The sequence below is a fragment of the Pseudophryne corroboree genome, chromosome 3, assembly GCF_028390025.1.
Source record: "Pseudophryne corroboree isolate aPseCor3 chromosome 3, aPseCor3.hap2, whole genome shotgun sequence".
Classification (NCBI taxonomy): domain Eukaryota; kingdom Metazoa; phylum Chordata; class Amphibia; order Anura; family Myobatrachidae; genus Pseudophryne; species Pseudophryne corroboree.
Window position 1 is genome coordinate 678510293 of NC_086446.1, and position 27905 is coordinate 678538197.

At 47.5% G+C, this 27905-nt stretch overlaps 1 protein-coding gene across 3 annotated transcripts in view; it reads left to right on the forward strand.

Moving 5' to 3' along the window:
- The window catches only part of SUFU (SUFU negative regulator of hedgehog signaling), a 186876-nt gene that overhangs the window by 22800 nt on the left and 136171 nt on the right, over positions 1-27905 (forward strand). Inside the window, exon 1 of one of the 3 annotated variants that reach the window (XM_063961923.1) lies at positions 14473-14834. The exons of 1 other annotated variant lie outside the window; for it this stretch is intronic. In XM_063961923.1, the coding sequence (XP_063817993.1) occupies positions 14686-14834 (149 nt within the window). In that variant the 5' untranslated portion in view covers positions 14473-14685. Of the gene's footprint in view, positions 1-14472; positions 14835-27905 lie in introns of those variants that run through there. One more of the 3 variants, XM_063961922.1, reaches the window with a different exon arrangement.

Sequence of the window (27905 nt, forward strand, 5' to 3'; positions counted from 1 at the left end):
TTGGTGAGGAGGCGGAGCAATTGCCTGTAATGGTGATGTCACTCTCTAGGGAGTCGACACCGGAATGGATGGCTTATTTAAGGAATTACGGGATAATGTCAACACGCTTCAAGGTCGGTTGACGACATGAGACGGCCGGCAAACAAATTAGTACCTGTCCAGGCGTCTCAAACACCGTCAGGGGCTTTAAAACGCCCATTTACCTCAGTCGGTCGACATAGACACAGACACGGACACTGACTCCAGTGTCGACGGTGAAGAAACAAACGTATTTTCCTTTAGGGCCACACGTTACATGTTAAGGGCAATGAAGGAGGTGTTACATATTTCTGATACTACAAGTACCACAAAAAAGGGTATTATGTGGGCGTGAAAAAACTACATGTAGTTTTTCCTGAATCAGATAAATTAAATGAAGTGTGTGATGATGCGTGGGTTTCCCCCGATAGAAAATTATTGGCGGTATACCCTTTCCCGCCAGAAGTTAGGGCGCGTTGGGAAACACCCCTTAGGGTGGATAAGGCGCTCACACGCTTATCAAAACAAGTGGCGTTACCGTCTCCAGATACGGCCGCCCTCAAGGAACCAGCTGATAGGAGGCTGGAAAATATCCTAAAAAGTATATACACACATACTGGTGTTATACTGCGACCAGCTATCGCCTCAGCCTGGATGTGCAGCGCTGGGGTGGCTTGGTCGGATTCCCTGACTGAAAATATTGATACCCTTGACAGGGACAGTATTTTATTGACTATAGAGCACAGAGAGATATTTGCACTCTGGCATCAAGAGTAAGTGCGATGTCCATATCTGCCAGAAGATGTTTATGGACACGACAGTGGTCAGGTGATGCAGATTCCAAACGGCAATTGCCGTATAAAGGGGAGGAGTTATTTGGGGTCGGTCCATCGGACCTGGTGGCCACGGCAACAGCTGGAAAATCCACCTTTTTTACCCTAAGTCACATCTAAGCAGAAAAAGACACCGTCTTTTCAGCCTCAGTCCTTTCGTCCCCATAAGGGCAAGCGGGCAAAAGGCCACTCATATCTGCCCAGGGATAGAGGAAAGGGAAGAAGACTGCAGCAGGCAGCCCATTCCCAAGAACAGAAGCCCTCCACCGCTTCTGCCAAGTCCTCAGCATGACGCTGGGGCCGTACAGGACCCCTGGATCCTACAAGTAGTATCCCAGGGGTACAGATTGGAAATTCGAGACGTCTCCCCCTCGCAGGTTCCTGAAGTCTGCTTTACCAACGTCTCCCTCCGACAGGGAGGCAGTATTGGAAACAATTCACAAGCTGTATTCCCAGCAGGTGATAATCAAAGTACTCCTCCTACAACAAGGAAAGGGGTATTATTCCACACTATATTGTGGTACTGAAGCCAGACGGCTTATCTGAAATATTTGAACACTTACATACAAAGGTTCAAATCAAGATGGAGTCACTCAGAGCAGTGATAGCGAACCAGGAAGAAGGGGACTATATGGTGTCCCGGGACATCAGGGATGCTTCCTCCATGTCCCAATTTGCCCTTCTCACCAAGGGTACCTCAGGTTCGTGGCACAGAACTGTCACTATCAGTTTCAGACGATGCCGGTTGGATTGTCCACGGCACCCCGGGTCTTTACCAAGGTAATGGCCGAAATGATGATTCTTCTTCAAAGAAAATGGACGATATCCTGATAAGGGCAAGGTCCAGAGAACAGTTGGAGGTCGGAGTAGCACTATCTCAAGTAGTTCTACGACAGCATGGGTGGATTCTAAATATTCCAAAACCGCAGCTGTTTCCGACGACAATTTGCTGTTCCTAGGGATGATTCTGGACACAGTCCAGAAAAGGGTGTTTCTCCCGGAGAAGAAAGCAAGGGAGTTATCCGAGCTAGTCAGGAACCTCCTAAAACCAGGAAAAGTGTCAGTGCATCATTGCACAAGGGTCCTGGGAAAAATGGTGGCTTCTTACGAAGCGATTCCATTCGGCAGATTTCACGCAAGAACTTTTCAGTGGGATTTGCTGGAAAAATGGTCCGGATCGCATCTTCAGATGCATCAGCGGATAACCCTGTCTCCAAGGACAAGGGTGTTTCTTCTGCGGTGGCTGCAGAGTGCTCATCTACTAAAGGGCCGCAGATTCGGCATTCAGGACTGGGTCCTGGTGACCACGGATGCCAGCCGGAGAGGCTGGGGAGCAGTCACACAGGGAAAAAATTTCCAGGGAGTGTGATCAAGTCTGGAGACTTCTCTCCACATAAAACAATGCTCTAAGCTTAGCAAGACCTCTGCTTCAAGGTCAGCCGGTATTGATCCAGTGGGACAACATCACGGCAGTCGCCCACGTAAACAGACAGGGCGGCACAAGAAGCAGGAGGGAAATGGCAGAAACTGCAAAGATTCTTCGCTGGGCGGAAAATCATGGGATAGCACTGTCAGCAGTGTTCATTCCGGGAGTGGACAACTGGGAAGCAGACTTCCTCAGCAGGCACGACCTCCACCCGGGAGAGTGGGGACTTCATCGGGAAGTCTTCCACATGATTGTGAACCGTTGGGAAAGACCAAAGGTGGACATGATGGCGTCCCGCCTGAACAAAAAACTGGACAGGTATTGCGCCAGGTCAAGAGACCCTCAGGCAATAGCTGTGGACGTTCTGGTAACACAGTGGGTGTACCAGTCGGTGTATGTGTTCCCTCCTCTGCTTCTCATACCCAAGGTACTGAGAATTATAAGACATAGAGGAGTAAGAACTATACTCGTGGCTCCGGATTGCCCAAGAAGGACTTGGTACCCGGAACTTCAAGAAATGCTCACAGAGGACTCATGGCCTCTGCCGCTAAGAAGGGACTTGCTTCAGCAAGTACCATGTCTGTTCCAAGACTTACCGCGGCTGCGTTTGACGGCATGGCGGTGGAACGCCGGATCCTAAGGGAAAAAGGCATTCCGGAAGAGGTCATTCCTACCCTAGTCAAAGCCAGGAAGGAGGTGACCGCACAACATTATCACCACATGTGGCGAAAATAAGTTGCGTGGTGTGAGGCCAGGAAGGCCCCACGAAGAAATTTCAACTCGGTCGATTCCTGCAAACAGGAGTGTCTATGGGCCTCAAATTGGGGTCCATTAAGGTTCAAATTTCGGCCCTGTCAATTTTCTTCCAGAAAGAATTGGCTTCACTTCCTGAAGTCCAGAAGTTTGTCAAGGGAGTACTGCATATACAACCCCCTTTTGTGCCTCCAGTGGCACTGTGGGATCTCAACGTAATCTGGGATTCCTCAAATCACATTTTAAACCGCTCAAATCTGTGGATTTGAAATATCTCACATGAAAAGTGACCATGCGGTTGGCCCTGGCCTCGGCCAGGCGAGTGTCAGAATTGGTGGCTTTGTCTCACAAAAGCCCATATCTGATTGTCCATTCGGACAGGGCAGAGCTGCGGACTCGTCCCCAGTTTCTCCCTAAGGTGGTGTCAGCGTTTCACCTGAACCAGTTTATTGTGGTACCTGCGGCTATTAGGGACTTGAAGGACTCCAAGTTGCTAGATGTTGTCAGGGCCCTGAAAATATAGGTTTCCAGGACGGCTGGAGTCAGAAAAACTGACTTGCTGTTATCCTGTATGCACCCAACAAACTGGGTGCTCTTGCTTCTAAGCAGACGATTGCTAGTTGGATGTGTAGTACAATTCAGCTTGCACATTCTGTGGCAGGCCTGCCACAGCCAAAATATGTAAATGCCCATTTCACAAGGAAGGTGGGCTCATCTTGGACGGCTGCCCGAGGGGTCTCGGCTTTACAACTTTGCCGAGCTGCTACTTGGTCAGGAGCAAACACGTTTGCAAAATTCTACAAATTTGATACCCTGGCTGAGGAGGACCTGGAGTTCTCTCATTCGGTGCTGCAGAGTCATCCGCACTCTCCCGCCCGTTTGGGAGCTTTGGTATAATCCCCATGGTCCTGACGGAGTCCCAGCATCCACTAGGACGTCAGAGAAAATAAGAATTTACTTACCGATAATTCTATTTCTCGTAGTCCGTAGTGGATGCTGGGCGCCCATCCCAAGTGCGGATTGTCTGCAATACTTGTACATAGTTATTGTTACAAAAATCGGGTTATTATTGTTGTGAGCCATCTTTTCAGAGGCTCCGCTGTTATCATGCTGTTAACTGGGTTCAGATCACAGGTTGTACAGTGTGATTGGTGTGGCTGGTATGAGTCTTACCCGGGATTCAAAATCCTTCCTTATTGTGTACGCTCGTCCGGGCACAGTATCTTAACTGAGGCTTGGAGGAGGGTCATAGGGGGAGGAGCCAGTGCACACCACCTGATCCTAAAGCTTTTACTTTTGTGCCCTGTCTCCTGCGGAGCCGCTATTCCCCATGGTCCTGACGGAGTCCCAGCATCCACTACGGACTACGAGAAATAGAATTATCGGTAAGTAAATTCTTATTTTTTACATATTACGGCAGGCAGAGATTCCCCTTTTACACATTGCGGGGGGTAGAGTCCCCTTTTACACATTGCGGCGGGTAGAGTCCCCTTTTACGCATTGCGTCGGGTAGAGTCCCCTTTTACACATTACGTTGGGTAGAGTCCCCTTTTACACATTACGGCGGATAGAGTCCCCTTTTACACATTACGCCAGGTAGAGGCGCCTTTTACACATTATGGCAGGCAGAACTCCCTTTTACACAGTACAGCAGGCAGAGACCCCTTTTACACATTAATGCAGGCAGAAACCCCTTTTTAACAATACGGCAGGTAGAATCCCCTTTTACACATTATGGCAAGTAGACAACCCTTTCACACATTACAGCCGGTTTAGTCCCCTTTAACACATTACGGCAGGTAGAGTCACCTTTTACACATTACGGCGGGTAGTGTTACCTTTTACACATTACAGCAAGTAGAGGCCCCTTTTACACATTACGGCAGGCAGAGCTGCCTTTTACACAGTACGGCAGGAAGAGTCCCCTTTTACACTTTATTCTAGGTAGAGTCCCCTTTTACACTTTATTCTAGGTAGAGTCCCCTTTTACACTTTATTCTAGGTAGAGTTCCCTTTTACACATTACGGCAGGCAGAGCTCCCTTTAACACATTACGGCAGGTAGAGCCCCCTTTTACACATTACTACGGGTAGAGTCCCCTTTTATACATTACTGCAGGTAGAGTCCCCTTTTATACATTACTGCGGGTAGAGTCCCCTTTTACACATTGCGGCGGGTAGAGTCCCCTTTTACACATTGCGGCGGGTAGAGTCCCCTTTTACACATTACGGAGGGTAGAGCTCCCTTTTACACATTACGGAGGGTAGAGCTCCCTTTTACACATTATGGAGGGTAGAGCTCCCTTTTACACATTACGGAGGGTAGAGCCCCTTTTACACATTACGGCAAGTAGAGGCCCCCTTTACACATTAAGGCAGGCAGAGCTCCCTTTTACACATTAAGGCAGGCAGAGTCCCCTTTTACACATTACGGCAGGCAGAGACCCCTTTTACACATCATGGCAGGTAGAGTCCCCTTTTATACATTACTGCGGGTAGAGTCCCCTTTTATACATTACTGCGGGTAGAGTCCCCTTTTACACATTGCGGCGGATAGAGTCCCCTTTTACACATTGTGGCGGATAGAGTCCCCTTTTACACATTGCGGCGGATAGAGTCCCCTTTTACATATTGCGGCAGATAGAGTCCCCTTTTACACATTGCGTCGGGTAGAGTCCCCTTTTACACATTATGGCAAGTAGACAACCCTTTCACACATTACAGCAGGTTTAGTCCCCTTTAACACATTACGGCAGGTAGAGTCACCTTTTACACATTACGGCGGGTAGTGTTACCTTTTACACATTACAGCAAGTAGAGGCCCCTTTTACACATTACGGCAGGCAGAGCTGCCTTTTACACAGTACGGCAGGAAGAGTCCCCTTTTACACTTTATTCTAGGTAGAGTTCCCTTTTACACATTACGGCAGGCAGAGCTCCCTTTAACACATTACGGCAGGTAGAGCCCCCTTTTACACATTACTACGGGTAGAGTCCCCTTTTATACATTACTGCAGGTAGAGTCCCCTTTTATGCATTACTGCGGGTAGAGTCCCCTTTTACACATTACGGCGGGTAGAGTCCCCTTTTACACAGTACGACGGGTGGAGTCCCCTTTTACACATTGCGGCGGGTGGAGTCCCCTTTTACACATTGCGGCGGGTAGAGTCCCCTTTTACACATTACGGAGGGTAGAGCTCCCTTTTACACATTACGGATGGTAGAGCTCCCTTTTACACATTACGGAGGGTAGAGCTCCCTTTTACACATTCCGGAGGGTAGAGCCCCTTTTACACATTACGGCAAGTAGAGGCCCCCTTTACACATTAAGGCAGGCAGAGCTCCCTTTTACACATTAAGGCAGGCAGAGTCCCCTTTTACACATTAAGGCAGGCAGAGACCCCTTTTACACATCATGGCAGGTAGAGTCCCCTTTTATACATTACTGCGGGTAGAGTCCCCTTTTATACATTACTGCGGGTAGAGGCCCCTTTTACACATTACGGCGGGTAGAGTCCCCTTTAACACATTGCGGCGGGTAGAGTCCCCTTTTACACATTGCGGCGGACAGAGTTCCCTTTTACACATTGCGGCGGATAGAGTCCCCTTTTACACATTGCGGCGGATAGAGTCCCCTTTTACACATTGCGGCGGGTAGAGTCCCCTTTTACACATTGCGGCGGGTAGAGTCCCCTTTTACACATTGCGGCGGGTAGAGTCCCCTTTTACACATTGCGGCGGGTAGAGTCCCCTTTTACACATTGCGGCGGGTAGAGTCCCCTTTTACACATTACGGAGGGTAGAGCCCCCTTTTACACATTACGGCAAGTAGAGGCCCCCTTTACACATTAAGGCAGGCAGAGTCCCCTTTTACACATTACAGCGGGTAGAGGCCCCTTTTACAAATTACAGCAGGCAGAGGCCCCTTTTACACATTACAGGAGGTAGAGGCCCCTTTTACACATTACAAAGGGCAGAGCCCCCTTTTACACATTACGGGGGGTAGAGCCCCCTTTTACACATTACAGAGCAGGGGTGGCCAACCAGTCAGTGACAAAGAGCCAAAAAACCTTGTTAGGTACGTCAAAGAGCCGACATCGAGCCAATGGCGCGCATGCTAAAATGGAATGTGGCCTCATGCCTGCTAGACCACACCCCTGGTATAAAATACATTGAAAAAGCCAGAACAACATAAAATACATTTTTAAAGCCAGATCCATTGAAAAAACCACTTTCAAAAAAAATAATTGAAAAAGCCAGATTCAAATAATAAACTTCAGCTCCCCCATGTGTCACTCCAGCCAACACCCTCCTGTCACTCCAGCCAGTTCCCCCATGTGTCACTCTTGCTAGCACTCTCCTATGTCACTCCAGCCAGCTCCCCCATGTGTCACTCCTGCTAGCACCCTCCTATGTCACTCCAGCCAGCTCCCCCATGTCACTGCAGCCAGCTCTCCCATGTGTCACTACTGCCAACACCCTCCTGTCACTCCAGCCAGCTCTCCCATGTGTCACTCCAGCCAACACCCTCCTGTCACTCCAACCAGCTCTTCCATGTGTCACTACTGCCAAGACCCTGCTGTGTCACTCCAGCCAGGTCTCCCGTGTGTCACTACTGCCAAGACCCTGCTGTGTCACTCCAGCCAGCTCCCCCATGTGTCACTCCAACCAACACCCTCCTGTCACTCCAGCCAGCTCTTCCATGTGTCACTCCTGCTAGCACCCTGCTATATCACTCCAGCCAGCTCCCCCATGTGTCACTCCTGCTACCACCCTCCTATGTCACTTCAGCCATATCTCCCATGTGTCACTACTTCCAGCACCCTCCCACGTCACTCCTGCCAGGACCCTCCTTTGTCTCTCCAGCCAGCTCTGCCATGTGTCACTCTAGCCCATCCTCATGTATCACTACAGCCCCCCAGATCAACTCATGCCATTGCAGCAGTCCCTAATGTGTCCTCTGTTTGCTTGTGGGTGTCTCACCTCTAGTATCTGACGCCGTCACTTTTCAGTCCCTGTAGTGCTGTTGCGTGTCTGGCTGGAGTGCAGCGGTTTCTGTATCTGTTGTGGTCACATGATTTAGAATGTTGGGAGCCACATTTTAATAAAGAAAGAGCCACATGTGGCTCAAGAGCCAAAGGTTGGCCACCGCTGTTACAGAGGGTAGAGCCCCCTTTTACACATTACAGCGGGTAGAGCACCCCTTTTACACATTACGGCGGGTAGAGCCCCCTTTTACACATTACAGCGGGTAGAGCCCCCTTTTACACATTACGGCAAATAGAGGCTCCTTTTACACATTACGAAGGGTAGAGGCCCCTTTTACACATTACGGCAAGTAGAGGCCCCTTTTACACATTACGGCAAGTAGAGGCCCCTTTTACACATTACGGCAAGTAGAGGCCCCTTTTACACATTACGACAGGTAGACTCACAAGGGAGAGAGAGGGGGGAATAGAGATATGGGCCCTCATTCCGAGTTGTTCGCTCGCAAGGCGATTTTAGCAGTATTGCACACGCTAAGCCGCCGCCTACTGCGAGTGAATCTTAGCTTCTTAAAATTGCGAACGAAAGATTCGCAATATTGCGATTACACATCTCGTAGCAGTTTCAGAGTAGCTTCAGACTTACTCGGCATCTGCGATCAGTTCAGTGCTTATCGTTCCTGGTTTGACGTCACAAACACACCCAGCGTTCGCCCAGACACTCCTCCGTTTCTCCAGCCACTCCCGCATTTTTTCCGGAAACGGTAGCGTTTTTTCCCACACGCCCATAAAACGGCCTGTTTCCGCCCAGTAACACCCATTTCCTGTCAATCACATTACGATCGCCTAAGCGAAGAAAAAGCTGTGAGTAAAAATCCAAACTTCATAGCAAATTTACTTGGCGCAGTCGCAGTGCGGACATTGCGCATGCGCACTAAGCGGAAAAACGCTGCGATGCGAAGAAATTTTCCGAGCGAACGACTCGGAATGACCTCCATGGTTGGGAGGGAGAGAAACAGAAAGGTGTCAGGCAGAGAGACAGAGAGAGGGTGATGAGAAGAAGAAAGAGAGAGAGGGATGGAGCACACACACACACACACACACACGCGCACACACACACACACACACACACACACACACACACACACACACACACACACACACACACACACACACACACCCCCCCCCCCCCCCCCCCCCCCCTGATTCAGATCGCAGCAGCACATGTGTTAGCAGTTGGGACAAAACCATGTGTACTGCAGGGGGGGGGGGGGCAGATATAACATGTGCGGAGAGAGTTAGATTTGGGTGGGGTCTGTTCAGACTGAAATCTAAATTGCAGTGTAAAAATAAAGCAGCCAGTATTTACCCTGCACAGAACCAAAATAACCCATGCAAATCTAACTCTCTCTGCACATGTTATATCTGCCCCCCTGCAGTGCACATGGTTTTGCCCAACTGCTAACAAATTTGCTGCTGCGATCAACTCTGAATGACTCCTAAACTCTCTATCTATGGGGGTAATTCCGAGTTGTTCGCTCGCTAGCTGCTTTTAGCAGCATTGCACACGCTAAGCCGCCGCCCTCTGGGAGTGTATCTTAGCTTAGTAGAATTGCGAACGAAAGTTTAGCAGAATTGCGAATAGAAATTTCTTAGCAGTTTCTGAGTAGCTCCAGACCTACTCACAAATAGCGATCAGTTCAGTCAGTTTTGTTCCTGGTTTGACATCACACACACGCCCAGCCACTCCCCCGTTTCTCCAGCCACTCCCCTGTTTCTCCAGACACTCCCGCGTTTTTCCCTGAAACGCCTGCGTTTTTCCGCTCACTCCCAGAAAACGGCCAGTTTCCGCCCAGAAACACCCACTTCCTGTCAATCACACTCCAATCACTTCAACGATTAAAAATCTTCGTTCGGACGTGAGTAAATCTACTAAGTTTTGTGCTAAAATACTAACCGCATGCGCACTGCGAACCATGTGCATGCGCATTTTTGCCTTTATCGCTCCGTTGCGAAAATCGGCAACGAGCGAACAACTCGGAATGACCCCCTTTGTGACGATGGCAGTGGTTTCCGGCATCCCCTGCACAGCTCCCAGCACCCCTGTGCGGCTGCCTGCAGGGAGGAGGCGCGGCTTCGGCCTGGGCTGATGCAGGGACATTGCTACAGTACAGGGGAGCAGCAGGGCAGAGCACATGGGTGATCGAGCAACGCTGCTGGCTATAATGTACACCAGCAGCTGTGCGTCCGGCAGAGGAGCCGGGCCCAACACTACTGTTATAGCGGGCAGCGCTGCAGCTGGCGGTGGCCAAATGGGGGTGGATGCGTATGGTGCGTTCACAGCACAAATGCGCTGTGTGCAAAGCACCATCCCCCACACCTAGTTATGGCCCTGCCTATATGCAACAATATGAGAGTGATCATGTATTACCCATTCCATTAGTTCCGAAGTCTGCTACTAGATGCAGGTGCGACATCGCCTACAGTCTTTCTATGGCACAGAACAGAGAGCAGCCTCTGTGATTAACCTCAGAAGCAGAAACCACCAATAATTAGATGTACAGGTTTATGAATCACAAAAGGGTTCATAGATAGAAACCTACATTAAGACAATAAATAGTAAGTCCTATTTAAACTACACAAGCCCAATATTTCATATTCCCTACCCACATGTGTGGCTAAAGCCAGAAGGGTTCAGCCATAATTCTCAACATTTGGAAGGCACGAGGAGGTATAGTGTTCACATGCCTAAGATGCATGGAAATGAGGTGTGCACATGCATTTTGGGCGGTGTGGCTGTACACGTTGCCCTGGCCCTGTTCATCATCACGCTGGGGCTGTGTTCCCAGACTCTCTCTCTCTATATATATATTGTTTGGATGCAGCACAGAGCAGTGGTGAGACAGAGACCTCCCAACCCTTTTCCCCCCATTGGACAGTGGGACAGTGGGACAGTGGCCAAGAAAGCGTTATGGTTTATAGGCAGATGCAGGGGGGGGGGTTTCCGGTTGCCCAGAAACCCCCCTACTCTTGGCAAGTGGCTCCGATTATGACAACTGTAGCAATGGTATATAATGAGATTATTAGAGCTGCCCCCGCAACATTCAGTTTAAGGAACATAGCAGAACTGCTACACATGCCCAGTGGTAGCAGCATCTTCCACCAAGTTTGCTGTGTGTGCGGATCGGAGTCCTCAATCAGTGCTTTGGACCAGAGAGTAGCTACCAGGAAGAAGAGAGACAGGAGCATTACCATAAGGAGGGAGAATGTTTGCTTAGAAAGTGCAGTAATGGTTCTATTATGTTTGTGTATTTATTTATTTATCATGGCATGTTTAACCTTTTCCTGAACACTTATTTATATTATTTAAATATGTTTGATACAGCCTATACTATAGACCATTTATAGTGTTAAATACTGTATTCCATACAGTATCCAGTGTATAAAAAAAAACCAATGTGTACATTAATGTCCACGGTTGTTACTTTGTTCTTCTGCCCCCTCCCCAGACTCCTGCACTTGCTCCAATGGTCTGCAGAGTGGGAGATTGTGGATTGCATTTGGAAACCCCCTCTAGAAATCCTGCGTTTGCCACTGTGGTTGTGAGGTATGGATGTTGCCATGCTGGCCATACACAGGCATATAATAGCCAAGTCATGCTTGTACCTATATTGCAACATTAGTTGCACTAGCAAAATGTACTGTAGTTGCAGTTTCTCCATCTGACTAGGGCCTCCCATGCCTGCAGCTGTGAACGCAGCTGCTTGCATTGACACACCCATGACACTCCCATAATATGCCTGTTGAAGGGACCATTTTTGTGTGCACAAGTAGCCACCGCCCAGGAATGCCAATCACTTTTCCGTCACATTTTGATACGGTTTGAATTAATCACAATATAGATTGTAAGCTTGCGAGCAGGGCCTTCCTACCTCTGTCTGTCTGTCTGTCTGTCTTTGCCCAGTTTTGTTCTATAATTGTTGTTCTAATTGTAAAGCGCAACGGAATATGCTGCGCTATATAAGAAACTGCTGATAATAATAATAATAATCACAACCGCTTCTTTGTGTGTACACTCAGTGTAGCACATGCACCGTATGGGTTTTCAGGAATTTTTGCTCATGCGCAGTTGTAACATTCCGCACATTGGCATTAAGTGCGGATTGTGTGCGACTCATAATCAAGCCCTTTAAAGGAATATTTATCTTTAATATTAATATTTATGTAAAATGATGCTTCTAGGCATTACATTGTTGCTGTGGTATTACTGCCACCTAGTGGTTACTAAATAAAATGCAACCACCATTTTTAGTTCTTGCAAATGTGTCTCCACAGGGGCAGATTTAGGGGTCAGTGTGCCCTAAGGCTCAACAGTAATGTCCAGCCCCCCCTCTGCCCAATTTTATTGTTTTCACTGTTTGGTTATAAGCCCTCATTGGCAACTTAATATAATAATAAAAAAGGCATGAACTATGACATTTTGTTTTTATTTTAATTATGTATATATATTTATTAAGTAGGACAACATATAGTGGCAGTCTCTGCATACTCTATCTGTTTCTACTCTTCAAGATAGCATATGATACAATAAAGTGGAAATATTTTGAAGTTACTTGTAGATTTTGGACTGACAGTACTAAAACAAGCATCCAAGTGTTGCTTCCCCCCCAACAAGTTCCTCCCCTAGGCACATGCCTCATATTCCTAATGGGGAATTCACCACTGTGTCTCCAAAGTCTTTTTTTCTGTGACAGAGAAGGTGGGCCCCTCTCAGCTCTGGGCCCCATAGCAGCTGCACTGCCTGCACCTATGGTAGCTACGCCATGGGTGACCACCATCAGTAGCAACTTAGACCCTCAGCTTTGGGCAAGGTGGCTCGCTCCGCTACCTCTGCACTCGACACAGGTTGCTATTCCCAATTGTAGTCTACATGGATAGTAACTCGAGCAAATTTTGGAAAACCATGTGAAAAAGATGTGTCGGCCATTTGTGTGTTGACCATTGTCATGTCAACCTTTTGTAAATGTCAACCCTAAGCACTGTCAATCTTTTATACCTGCCAACCTTTGTTAAGGTGACCAGGCTATCCCTTTAACCTGGGACACTCATGAATTACACAGGTTCTGTGGCTGGCTGACTACAAGCCTGCATGTCACCTGGTTTTAAGCAGCCACAGAACCTGTGTAATTCATGAGTGTCCCAGGTTAAAGGGATAGTCTGGTCACCCTATCTTTGTACCAGTTGAACTAATGCATGGCGACCATGTGGTGTCGACCTATTGACTGTCTAACACTAGACTGTGTGAATTCACGCTTCTCACACTCACTTACAAAGCCCTTACCCATTCCTCTCTATTTACATCTCTGACTTTATCTCCCTTTACTCTCCCACCTGTCCTCTTTGCTCCGCTAATGCATGCCGACTCTCCTGCCTGCTGGTTACTTCCTCCCACTCCTACCTCCTAGATTTCTCACGTGCTATTCCCTATCTCTGGAATTCTCTACCTCTCCCTATCAGACTCTCCACAAAACTTTAAAGAGGCTCTCAAGACCCACTTCTTTACCAAACCCAGCCGTCACTCATCCTAAGCCCTCTGTCCCATGCTCACGGTCTACCCCATCTGTGTCACCCCATCTGTCTGCCCCCCCTTTTAGACTTTAAGCTGTCACGAGCAGGACCCTCTTCCCTCCTTCTCTTACTTAAACCATCTGCTACTCCATACTCCCTTTGAAAGCACCAAATCCCTCGGTTTTTTTCCACAGTGATGCTTGTTTCAGACGTCGTCTGCTGATGACTTTTCTTGTTTTGCTTATTTGGTTATGTAATCTGTAAATGGGCGCTGCGGATGATCCCTTGTGGCACCATATAAATAAAGAATAATAATAATAATAATAGATTTATCATCCAGATGAAAATGTGAGATATGTTTTACTGTTACGTCTGTCTAATGTGATGTGTTATATTTTTTTTCTGATATATTTTTAGGCGTTTTTGTTGCTATTTATGGTGGCTTTAATCTTGTATTAAAGTGCTCTATATAATGTATTATAAAGCATTAATTAATAAAGTGTTTGATGAGTGCCGAAATAGATGATCAATGTCTTCTTGTTTGTGTATGACATGCGTTCAGTAGTCACACCACTTTCCCAAGAAAAAAACTGTAATTTACTGTTTTATTAGGAAAATCTAATAAATTAATATAAAAAAAATCTGATGATCCCATCAGATAAAATAAAGTTGTATATGTGCGTCGCCTTTGCAAAACAATATAGAATAACAATATAGGCAAGCACACAAACCATAACCTCAAGCACTTAAGTAACTGTTATTTTTTTTCAAACCAACAAGATGGCGGTTCGCCCCGTCACCGGCGACGTTACTGTAAACTCTCTCAGTGTGTGTGCGGTGATTCGCTGAGACGTCAGCCAACGAGCTGCGGCCAAAGTGCGTGCGGATGTGACAGCGCTGGTGATTGGCCGGACCGATGGGGAGAGCCTCTCAGTGAGGGAGCACCGTCTGCTCTCCAGCAACAAGCTGTTGCTGTTGTGTGCGGGCTGCTTTCACCCGGCGGCAGGCGGCACCGCGCGGCGCTCACCCGAGCTTTATCAACTAGCAGCGGCCTGCGTCCCGGAGTGCCGTACTCTCTCCGCCCGGCTGAGCGCACGGTGGGGATGGAGGAGATGCGGCCTAGCGGCGGCCCCACGCCCCAGCCCTTCCCGTCTCTCTTCCCCCCTGGGCTGCATGCGATCTACGGCGAGTGTCGAAGGCTGTACCCGGACCAGCCCAACCCCCTCCAGGTCACCGCCATCGTGAAGTACTGGTAAGTGCATCTTGCTACAGCAGGCTCCGAGTACCCGGATTACCTGCTTAGGGGTCCGACACTGTAATGTCTGCGTATATAGGGGTCCTACACTGTAATGTCTGCGTATGTAGGGGTCCTATGCTGTAATGGCTGTGTATATAGGGTTTCCTACGCTGTAATGGCTGTATATAGGGGGAGCTATGCTGTAGTGGCTGTGTATATAGGGGGTCCGACACTGTAATGTCTGCGTATATAGGGGGTCCGACACTGTAATGTCTGCGTATATAGGGGGTCCGACACTGTAATGTCTGCGTATATAGGGGGTCCGACACTGTAATGTCTGCGTATATAGGGGGTCCGACACTGTAATGTCTGCGTATATAGGGGGTCCGACGCTGTAATGTCTGCGTATATAGGGGGTCCGACGCTGTAATGTCTGCGTATATAGGGGGTCCGACGCTGTAATGTCTGCGTATATAGGGGGTCCGACGCTGTAATGTCTGCGTATATAGGGGGTCCGACGCTGTAATGTCTGCGTATATAGGGGGTCCGACGCTGTAATGTCTGCGTATATAGGGGGTCCGACGCTGTAATGTCTGCGTATATAGGGGTCCGACGCTGTAATGTCTGCGTATATAGGGGTCCGACGCTGTAATGGCTGCGTATGTAGGGGTCCGACGCTGTAATGGCTGCGTATGTAGGGTTTCCTACGCTGTATTGGCTGTGTATGTAGGGTTTCCTACGCTGTAATGGCTGTATATAGGGGGTGCTATGCTGTAGTGGCTGTGTATATAGGGGGTCCTACGCTGCGATGTCTGCGTATATAGGGGGTCCTACGCTGTAATGGATGTGTATATAGTGGTTCCTATGCTGTAGTGGCGGTGTATATAGGGGTTCCTACACTGTAATGGCTGTGTATATAGGGTTTCCTACACTGTAATGGCTGTGTATATAGGTGGTCCTACACTCTAATGGATGTGTACATAGGGGCTCCTATGCTGTAATGGCTGCGTATAGGGGTCTTATGCTGTATTGTCTGTGTATTTAGGGGGTCCTACACTGTAATGGCTGTGTATATAGTGAGTGCTACGCTGTAATGGATGTGTGTATAGGGGGATTTACGCTGTAATGGCTGGCTGTGTATGTAGTGGGTCCTACGCTGTAATGGCTGGCTGTGTATATAGGGGGTCCTATGCTGTAATGGCTGGCTGTGTATATAGGGGGTCCTATGCTGTAATGGCTGGCTGTGTATATAGGGGGTCCTACGCTGTAATGGCTGGCTGTGTATATAGGGGGTCTTATGCTGTAATGGCTGGCTGTGTATATAGGGGGTCCTATGCTGTAATGGCTGGCTGTTTATATAGGGGGTCCTACGCTGTAATGGCTGGCTGTGTATATAGGGGGTCCTACGCTGTAATGGCTGGCTGTGTATATAGGGGGTCCTACGCTGTAATGGCTGTCTGTGTATATAGGGGGTCTTATGCTCTAATGGCTATGTGTATATAGGGGGTGCTACGCTGTAATGGATGTGTATATAGGGATCCTACGCTGTAATGGCTGCATATAGGGGCTCTTACGCTGTATTGTCTGTGTATTTAGGGGGTCCTACACTGTAATGGCTGTGTATATAGTGAGTGCTACGTTGTAATGGATGTGTATATAGGGGGATTTACGCTGTAATGGCTGGCTGTGTATATAGGGGGACCTACGGTGTAATGGCTGCCTGTGTATATAGGGGGTCCTACGCTGTTATGGCTGGCTGTATATATAGGGGGACCTACGCTGTAATGGCTGGCTGAGTATATAGGGGGCCATACGATGTAATGGCTGGCTGTGTATATAGGGGTCCTACGCTGTAATGGCTGGCTGAGTATATAGGGGGTCCTACGCTGTAATGGCTGGCTGTGTATATAGGGGGTCCTACGCTGTAATGGCTGGCTGTGTATATAGGGGGTCCTACGCTGTAATGGCTGGCTGTGTATATAGGGGGTCCTACGCTGTAATGGCTGGCTGTGTATATAGGGGGTCCTACGCTGTAATGGCTGGCTGTGTATATAGGGGATCCTACGCTGTAATGGCTGGCTGTGTATATAGGGGATCCTACGCTGTAATGGCTGGCTGTGTATATAGGGGATCCTACGCTGTAATGGCTGGCTGTGTATATAGGGGATCCTACGCTGTAATGGCTGGCTGTGTATATAGGGGTCCTACGCTGTAATGGCTGGCTGTGTATATAGGGGGTCCTACGCTGTAATGGCTGGCTGTGTATATAGGGGGTCCTACGCTGTAATGGCTGGCTGTGTATATAGGGGGTCCTACGCTGTAATGGCTGGCTGTGTATATAGGGGGTCCTACGCTCTAATGGCTGGCTGTGTATATAGGGGGTCCTACGCTCTAATGGCTGGCTGTGTATATAGGGGGTCCTACGCTCTAATGGCTGGCTGTGTATATAGGGGGTCCTACGCTCTAATGGCTGGCTGTGTATATAGGGGGTCCTACGCTCTAATGGCTGGCTGTGTATATAGGGGGTCCTACGCTGTAATGGCTGGCTGTGTATATAGGGGGTCCTATGCTGTAATGGCTGGCTGTGTATATAGGGGGTCCTATGCTGTAATGGCTGGCTGTGTATATAGGGGGTCCTACGCTGTAATGGCTGGCTGTGTATATAGGGGGTCTTATGCTGTAATGGCTGGCTGTGTATATAGGGGGTCCTATGCTGTAATGGCTGGCTGTTTATATAGGGGGTCCTACGCTGTAATGGCTGGCTGTGTATATAGGGGGTCCTACGCTGTAATGGCTGGCTGTGTATATAGGGGGTCCTACGCTGTAATGGCTGTCTGTGTATATAGGGGGTCTTATGCTCTAATGGCTGTGTATATAGGGGGTGCTACGCTGTAATGGATGTGTATATAGGGATCCTACGCTGTAATGGCTGCATATAGGGGCTCTTACGCTGTATTGTCTGTGTATTTAGGGGGTCCTACACTGTAATGGCTGTGTATATAGTGAGTGCTACGTTGTAATGGATGTGTATATAGGGGGATTTACGCTGTAATGGCTGGCTGTGTATATAGGGGGACCTACGGTGTAATGGCTGCCTGTGTATATAGGGGGTCCTACGCTGTTATGGCTGGCTGTATATATAGGGGGACCTACGCTGTAATGGCTGGCTGAGTATATAGGGGGCCATACGATGTAATGGCTGGCTGTGTATATAGGGGTCCTACGCTGTAATGGCTGGCTGAGTATATAGGGGGTCCTACGCTGTAATGGCTGGCTGTGTATATAGGGGGTCCTACGCTGTAATGGCTGGCTGTGTATATAGGGGGTCCTACGCTGTAATGGCTGGCTGTGTATATAGGGGGTCCTACGCTGTAATGGCTGGCTGTGTATATAGGGGGTCCTACGCTGTAATGGCTGGCTGTGTATATAGGGGATCCTACGCTGTAATGGCTGGCTGTGTATATAGGGGATCCTACGCTGTAATGGCTGGCTGTGTATATAGGGGATCCTACGCTGTAATGGCTGGCTGTGTATATAGGGGTCCTACGCTGTAATGGCTGGCTGTGTATATAGGGGGTCCTACGCTGTAATGGCTGGCTGTGTATATAGGGGGTCCTACGCTGTAATGGCTGGCTGTGTATATAGGGGGTCCTACGCTGTAATGGCTGGCTGTGTATATAGGGGGTCCTACGCTGTAATGGCTGGCTGTGTATATAGGGGGTCCTACGCTCTAATGGCTGGCTGTGTATATAGGGGGTCCTACGCTCTAATGGCTGGCTGTGTATATAGGGGGTCCTACGCTCTAATGGCTGGCTGTGTATATAGGGGGTCCTACGCTCTAATGGCTGGCTGTGTATATAGGGGGTCCTACGCTCTAATGGCTGGCTGTGTATATAGGGGGTCCTACGCTCTAATGGCTGGCTGTGTATATAGGGGGTCCTACGCTCTAATGGCTGGCTGTGCATATAGGGGGTCCTACGCTCTAATGGCTGGCTGTGCATATAGGGGGTCCTACGCTCTAATGGCTGGCTGTGCATATAGGGGGTCCTACGCTCTAATGGCTGGCTGTGCATATAGGGGGTCCTACGCTCTAATGGCTGGCTGTGCATATAGGGGGTCCTACGCTCTAATGGCTGGCTGTGCATATAGGGGGTCCTACGCTCTAATGGCTGGCTGGGTATGTGGGGGCTTTTACGCTTGATGTCTATATAGGTACAGTAGCTACTGAGGCTCTGTACAGTATCCTTTTCACCAGAGGTTCTCAACCGCAGTACTCAAGTGCCCCTAACAGTTCATATTTTCCAGGTCTCCTCACAGGATTGCAAAAGAATTAATTTCCTCCACCTGTGGGTCTATTTAAATGTTTCAGTGAGTAATGAATACACCTGTTCAACTGCTCGGTGACCTGGAAAATATGAACTGTTGGGGGTACTTGAGGACCGAGGTTGAGAACCACTGCTTTACACTACCTCCAGCCCACCTGTGCCCATTCATTGGTAGCATGTGTTCCTGCTGGGATTTGTAATTCCCCAACATCTAATGCCTACAGCAGAGGTTCTCAAACTCTGTCCTCGGGGGCCCACACAGTGCATGTTTTGCAGGTCTCCTCACAGAATCGCAAGTGAAATAATTAGCTCCACCTGTGGACCTTTTAAAATGTGTCAGTGAGTAATTAATACACCTGTACACCTGCTGGGTTACCTGCAAAACATGCACTGTGTGGGCTCCCGAGGACCGAGTTTGAGAACCTCTGGCCTACAGCTTCCCTGCTTCCAATGTCTTCTCCCCTATCTAATTTTATTATACTGATGTGAGGGCTTAGCAAGTATTGCGGTAAAGTGTACGCACCCACGGTCGTGCTACCCACCATCATCTTTTATTACAACAAAACAGGTACAGTTGAAAAGCTCCGGGAATTAGCTCCCGTCGCTATTCAATTCAGCTCAAGTTAAGTCGGCGAATGCCCGTTCTCCCGGACTTAACAGGTTGATTTGTCGGGAGAATCAGCATTCTCCGACTTAGCTCCCCGGCGCGATGCTGACTCCCGACAGAATCCGCCTCACGCCGGCCACGCGGCAACACATTTCCTCTCGCATCCCCCGGTAGTGAGAGAAGAATTCCCGACAATTGAGTGTCACTTGGCTCTGTATTGAATAGCACCGGAAGCTAATTCCCGGCGCTATTCAACTGTCGGAGAATTGAATCGACCCCATTATTTGCAGTGTGTTCAGTCTTACCTTGCTAATAGGGAAAGTTTTGGCGTTGGAGCCTATTTTTTTTTCTTTTTATTTGGTTCTGATTTTTAATGTAAAAGTGAATACCGGACATGGATGTCTTAAGCCAGAGCTTTGTTTAGTTTGTAAAATAGGTGCTGGTAGTCGCCTAACGTTACAAGGTGATACAAGATGTATAGCAGACACTTATTTTATTCAAGTGTGAAATGATTTCACAGATTTCTTCCTGTTTCTATAACTGGGTTTAAGAACTAGAAATGAGAGCAAATGAAAGGTGCTGTGTACCCTGCGTACCACTGGTCTGTTACTAGAAGTCCCCTGAGACTTGGAGATTGGGAACGATGCCTACATTTTAACTAGGGTTGAATGAGGTTGTTGAGCAGTGACAGGGAAACCTGATGCACTTCGGGGGCCACACTGGACGGCCCTCTAACTTGTAAAAGGGATGCACTTTACATTAATATCTTTAATGAAAAAGTCACTTATATGTAATTGAGGGGCAGATGTATTAACCTGGAGAAGGGATAAAGAAGTGATAAAGCAGTGATTGGCTGGTGCATTATCACCTTAAACCTATCATTACAAGTTTGAAAAATGACAGGAGCTGATTGGCTGGTGCGTTATCACCTTACACTCATCTCTGCTTTATCACTTCCTTATCCCTTCTCCAGGCTTAATACATCTGCCCCAATATATCATCAGGCCTTAAACAAGCATTATAAGGTATAACAAATACGCATAAAGTAGCTGGGGGCTGTAATAGAAGGCTTGAGGGACATGTTTCTATATATTTCTACATGGTCCCTACATTTTAAAGTGTGAGGCATTATATACTGGTTATTTGCTGTTGCGTTACGTGCTGGGAAGTGTGAATATAGTCTAGTACAGGCATGTCCAAACTGCGGCCCTCCAGCTGTTGAGAAACTACACATCCCAGCATGCCCTGACACAGCTTAAGCATTCTCTGACAGCAAAACTGTCAGGGCATGCTGGGATATGTAGTTTCACAACAGCTGGAGGTCCGCAGTTTGGCTATGCCTGGTCTAGTAGGACCAGGGTTTGTGTGATGGCATTGGTAGCTTTAAATGATCAGGGATGATCTCCGTGTCCCTGCTTATGTGGGCTATAGAAGTATGTGAATCTACATTCTATAATAAAGGGCTGATATATTAACCTGGAGACGGCATAAGGAAGTGATAAACCAGTGATAAATGCAAGGTGATAAATCAGCTAGGAGCTGATTGGCTGGTGAATTTATCACTGGTTAATCACTTCTTTATGCTGTCTCCAGGTTATTACATCTGCTCATGGTTCCATAGGCAACTTAAGACCTTGTTAAAGACAGTATTAGGGTAGAATTCAGCACAGCCAAGTCAGGTTTGAGCAGCAAACACGCGTTTAGGTGTGGCTTGGTGATGTGTCTGCAATATCCCGGATTGACTCCCTCCGTGCTGTGAGCTGCAGTGTCCCGGTGTGCTGGGGTTTCCTCGTGGTGCAGGGTCCTGACGCCGCAGCGGACGGAAATTGGAGCCGATGCCGGTGATTATTTAAAATCAAACCAAGTGGTATTTTAGTCCACTCAGATGATTACAGAGGTATAAGCAACCTCTATCAGGAATGTTGTATTGATGTGCCATGCTTTTATGAATAAAAAACACACTGCACTATGAAGCGCTCCTTCTGATCTATCTATATATATATATATATATATATATATATATATCTATATATATATATATATATATATATATATGTCCATAAATATTGGGACAGCGACATGGACAGGAGTGGGCTATTCCCTCGTTATTTCATCATCAATTAAGCAGGTAAAAGGTCTGGAGTAGATTCCAGGTGTGACATTTGCATTTGGAATCTGTTGCTGTCGACTCTCAATATGAGATCCAAAGAGCTGCCACTATGAGTGAAGCAAGCCATCATTATGCTAACAAATCAAAACAAACCTATCAGAGAGAGAGCAAAAACATTGTGTGGACAGAAATGATGTGGTCCGGGACTGTCAAATTTGGAAGGACCCCCCCCCCCCCTTCCGACCTGTATTCCCCCAAAGCTTACCAGAGGGGTCCCGGGTGGCAGCAATGAGGATCGCGGGGACAGGCCAGCTGCCTGCACACTGTCAGGGCAGGCAGCCACGGAGTCGCACAGAGCAGCAGTGTGTATTCTTTCTATTGAGCTGGCTGCAAGCCAATGGGAGCTCACGGACCGGCAGCCAATAAGGAGCTGACAGCTCCTGATTGGATGCCGGTCCGTAAGCCGGCCGTGAGCCAATCTGAGCTCACGGACCGGCAGCCAGTCAGGAGCTGGCAGCTCCTGATTAGATGCCGGTCCGTGTGCTCTGATTGGCTCACGGCCGGCTAAATAGAAAGAATACACACTGCTGCTCTGTGTGCATCTGTGGCTGCCTGCCCTGCCGGTGTGCACTGCGCAGGTAGCTGGCCTGTCCCTGCAATCCTCATAGCTGCCACCCGGACCCCCTCTCAGCCAGGGCCCGGGACTGGAGTCCCCACCGTCCCGCCTTTATGGCGAGACTGTGTGTAGCCAAATCAACTGTTTGGAAAATTCTTAAAAAGAAAGAACGCACCGGAGAGCTCAGCAACCCCAAAAGACCTGGAAGACCCCGGAAAACAACTGTGGTGGATGACAGAAGAATTATTTCCCTAGTGAAGAAAAACCCCTTCACAACAGTTTCTCAGATCAAGAACACTCTCCAGGAGGTAGGTGTATATGTGTCAAAGTCAACAATCAAGAGAAGACTTCACAAGAGTGAATATAGAGGGTTCACCACAAGATGTAAACCATTGGTGAGCCACAAAAACAGGAAGACCAGATTAGAGTTTGTCAAACAACATCTAAAAAAGCCATTACAGTTCTGGAACAACATCCTATGGACAGATGAGACAAAGATCAGCTTGTACCAGAGTGATGGGAAGAGAAGAGTATGGAGAAGAAAAGGAACTGCTCATGATCCAAAACATACCACCTCATCAGTGAAGCATGGTGGTGGTAGTGTCATGGTGTGGGCATGTATGGCTGCCAATGGAACTGGTTCCCTTGTATTTATTGATAATGTGGCTGCTGACAAAAGCAGCAGGATGAATTCTGAAGTGTTTCAGGCAATATTATCTGCTCATATTCAGTCAAATGCTTCAGAACTCATTGGACGGTGCTTCACAGTGCAGATGGACAATGACCCGAAGCATACTGCGAAAGCAGCCAAAGAGTTTTTTAAGGCAAATAAGTGGAATGTTATGCAATGGCCAAGTCATTCACCTGACGTGAATCCGATTTGAGCATGCATTTCACTTGATGAAGACAAAACTGAAGGGAAAATGCCCCAAGTACAAGCAAGAACTGAAGACATTTGCAGTAGAGGCCTGGCAGAGCATCACCAGGGATGAAACCCAGCGTCTGGTGATGTCTATGCGTTCCAGACTTCAGGCTGTAATTGACTGCAAAGGATTTGCAACAAAGTATTAAAAAGTGAAAGTTTGATTTAAGATTGTTTAGTTTGTCCCATTACTTTTGGTCCCTTAAAAAGTGGGAGGCATATATAGAAACCGTTGTAATTCCTACACCGTTCACCTGATTTGGATGTAAATACCCTCAAATTAAAGCGGAAAGTCTGCAGTTAAAGCACATCTTGTTTGTTTCATTTCAAATCCATTGTGGTGATATATAGAGCCCAAAATATGAGAATTGTGTCGATGTCCCAATATTTATGGACCTGACTGTATATAATCAGCCACACCATGAGGCTCAAGCAGGGGCTATGTTGAAGATGAGACCAGCACTCCACTAAACCATTTTAATGTCATCCACAGTACATGTGCAAAATCAGAATATTTGGTAAGAACAGTTCATTCTAATAGGCATATCATATAAATGTCTCACAAAACGAATCCATCCTTGGGATATCCATTCAACCTAGTCTCAGCTTCCAGCAGCAGTTTCGGTAACCACAGTCATCAGGGGAGTATATACAGATATATATATAGAGAGAGAGAGATATATAATCTCATAATATATACACCGGCCGGTATAGGTCTTAAACTTTAAAACACAATATACAAATATTCTGAGGAAGCCACTGAGAGGTGGGAAAACGCGTCAAGGGAGCTGCTACTATTCTACTCCAGCCGGCACGATCACTCTCTACCCGGGACACAGACATCCATGTACAGATGGTTTACAGAGAAGGCTGTGTGATTGGACAACCCTAGCAGCTGGGAGCTACACTGCCTGCCATTGTGTATGAGGGGAGACATTGCTGTATGTGAATAAGGAACACCTAAGGTGCTTATATATTACTAACGCTGAATAAACTTCTTCCTGGCCAGGAATAAGCAGACTACAGGTTGAGTATCCCTTATCCAAAATTTCAAAGCCGACATTTGTGGGTCCCTTAAGGGGGGTACTCATGGAGAGATCAATGCTTAAAATCTAAGCAATCTGACTAGATTGCTTAGATTTGCTGAGCGGCGGGAGAGATATGTGCTGAGCGGTTCGCTCAGCACACATCTCTCCCGTGTATAGGGCCCCTTACTGAGAGAATGACATAAATATTACACTATATATATATATATATATATATATATATATATATATATATATTTTTTTTTTTTAAAGATAATATGTATAATACAGGTCATTATCTCAGTAGGGGACCCAAAAATGTGGGCTTTTGAATTTTGCTGTATTAGGTAATGACTTTACACCCTAACTTTTACTACTCATTTGGACATTAATATTTGAGACGAGTGACTGTTGCTGATCAACGCATCTATTTACTAACAAACTAATAAGACCGAGTTGGCTGACAGTATAATAGCCTGGAACTGAGACAGCTAACAAACAGTGACTTTCATTATCCATTTCTTTGGGTGACTTCCAGTTAACAGCAATAACCAGCATTTTTTTTTCTCTAAAAAATGTGTGCTTTGGTATTTAAAGGTATCATTCAGGTTTTTTTAAGTACTTGTATAGAATGAGTACTTGATTCTTTCACATAAATATGTATGGGAAAGCCTGTGATGTTAATGGTATGTGAGGTCTTCTGTTGAGAATCTTGCCCCCAGGTATTAACCGGTTGTGACCCTCTATACATAGACCTAAGTCTGCCATGTGAAATCTGAGCTTCCTGGTTGCCACATTTGGGGGTGAGCTGGCCTGTGTGTGATTCACCTTGAATCCAAACACGATTGAAAATAAAATTCTCTAGACTCAGAAGCAGAATTACAGAAACATGTGGATTTGGCCATTTCATTGTGCAAAGTGGGGGTAATTCCAAGTTGATCGCAGCAGGAATTTTTTTAGCAGTTGGGCAAAACCACGTGCACTGCAGGGGGGGGGGGGGGCAGATATAACATGTGCAGAGAGAGTAAGAGGGGGGGGGGCAGATATAACATGTGCAGAGAGAGTAAGATTTGGGTGGGGTGTGTTCAATCTGCAATCTAAATTGCAGTGTAAAAATAAAGTAGCCAGTATTTACCCTGCACAGAAACAAAATAACCCACCCAAATCTAACTCTCTCTGCACATGTTATATCTGCCTCCTTGCAGTGCACATGGTTTTGCCCAACTGCTAAAAAAATGTCCTGCTGCGATCAACTTGGAATTACCCCCAGTATGCAGCGTAACAGTAAGGAGCGCTTAGGGAATTTTTTGCACTTTGTCTGCTGACTGAGTAGTGTCACTGTTTAGTAAAATAACCCTGTGCCTTTAAAAATGTAATGCGATTGCCTGGAGACTTGTTTTTCTGCGATAACTGCTTTTTAAAAGAATTTCCATCAAATGTCACGCCTTCTTTGACCGAGGAATTCCACCAATATGTAGCCTAACAGAAGTTGCCACACTTTTTATTTTCACACAATGTAATGTTTTAGTTAATAGTTTCAAAGAAATGGGAGTAATTTACGTTTTGGGATTTTTGCGTTTTTTTCATGTTATAGAATACAATAAAAGTATATTAGAAACTATAATTGGTATACTGAGCATATGAGGATTAGCCGATGATCTGGGTCCTCTGGCTTCTTCTTCAGTCTGGAGGGGCGTCAAAAGCTGTTTGCAGAGATCTTCAATGGTTTTCAGTTCATGGCAATATGTTAAAATTGACAAGGCTAACCAATTTTTTTAAGGAGGGATTGTATCACTTTGCCACATTGTAGTTCCCCAGTTCTCTTTATACATTACTGTATAATACTCAAACCCCACTGCCACTCACCTCAGGGGTCTAGGATCCCCTCAGAATGTGTGAGTGTTCCTCTACCACAGGGGTGTGGAACCTTTTTTCTGCTCTCCGCCTGTCCGCTTGCTCCTCGAACTATGGGAGAGATGTGCTGTTTTCCTGTATACTGCTAAGAGTTATTGTGTATTACGTTTGTAATCTTTGTTGGTAATTTTGGGGTAGATTAGTTTTTGTGTAATGTTCTGCCGCACACATTTCTCTATCGTCCTAAGTGGATGCTGGGGTTCCTGAAAGGACCATGGGGAATAGCGGCTCCGCAGGAGACAGGGCACAAAAGTAAAGCTTTTACAGGTCAGGTGGTGTGTACTGGCTCCTCCCCCCATGACCCTCCTCCAGACTCCAGTTAGATTTTTGTGCCCGGCCGAGAAGGGTGCAATTCTAGGTGGCTCTCATAAAGAGCTGCTTAGAGAGTTTAGCTTAGGTTTTTTATTTTACAGTGATTCCTGCTGGCAACAGGATCACTGCAACGAGGGACAGAGGGGAGAAGAAGTGAACTCACCTGCGTGCAGGATGGATTGGCTTCTTGGCTACTGGACATGAAGCTCCAGAGGGACGATCACAGGTACAGCCTGGATGGTCACCGGAGCCACGCCGCCGGCCCCCTCACAGATGCTGAAGCAAGAAGAGGTCCAGAATCGGCGGCTGAAGACTCCTGCAGTCTTCTTAAGGTAGCGCACAGCACTGCAGCTGTGCGCCATTTTCCTCTCAGCACACTTCACACGGCAGTCACTGAGGGTGCAGGGCGCTGGGGGGGGGCGCCCTGGGAGGCAAATGTAAACCTTTAAAAAGGCTAAAAATACCTCACATATAGCCCCAGAGGCTATATGGAGATATTTACCCCTGCCTAAATGTACTAAATAGCGGGAGACGAGCCCGCCGGAAAAGGGGCGGGGCCTATCTCCTCAGCACACGGCGCCATTTTCTGTCACAGCTCCGCTGGTCAGGAAGGCTCCCAGGTCTCTCCCCTGCACTGCACTACAGAAACAGGGTATAACAGAGAGGGGGGGCAAAATAAATGGCAATATATTAATATAAAAGCAGCTATAAGGGAGCACTTAATCATAAGGCTATCCCTGTCATATATAGCGCTTTTTGGTGTGTGCTGGCAGACTCTCCCTCTGTCTCCCCAAAGGGCTAGTGGGTCCTGTCTTCGTATAGAGCATTCCCTGTGTGTCTGCTGTGTGTCGGTACGTGTGTGTCGACATGTATGAGGACGTTATTGGTGTGGAGGCGGAGCAATTGCCAAATATGAGGATGTCACCTTCTAGGGGGTCGACACCAGAATGGATGCCTTTATTTGTGGAATTACGGGATAGCGTCAACTCGCTTAAGCAGTCGTTTGCCGACATGAGGCGGCCGGACACTCACTTAGTGCCTGTCCAGGCGCCTCAAACACCGTCAGGGGCTGTAAAACGCCCCTTGCCTCAGTCGGTCGACACAGACCCAGACACAGGCACTGATTCCGGTAGTGAAGGTGACGAATCAACCGTATTTTCCAAAAGGGCCACACGTTATATGATTTTGGCAATAAAGGAGATGTTACATTTAGCTGATACTACAGGTACCACTAAACAGGGTATTATGTGGGGTG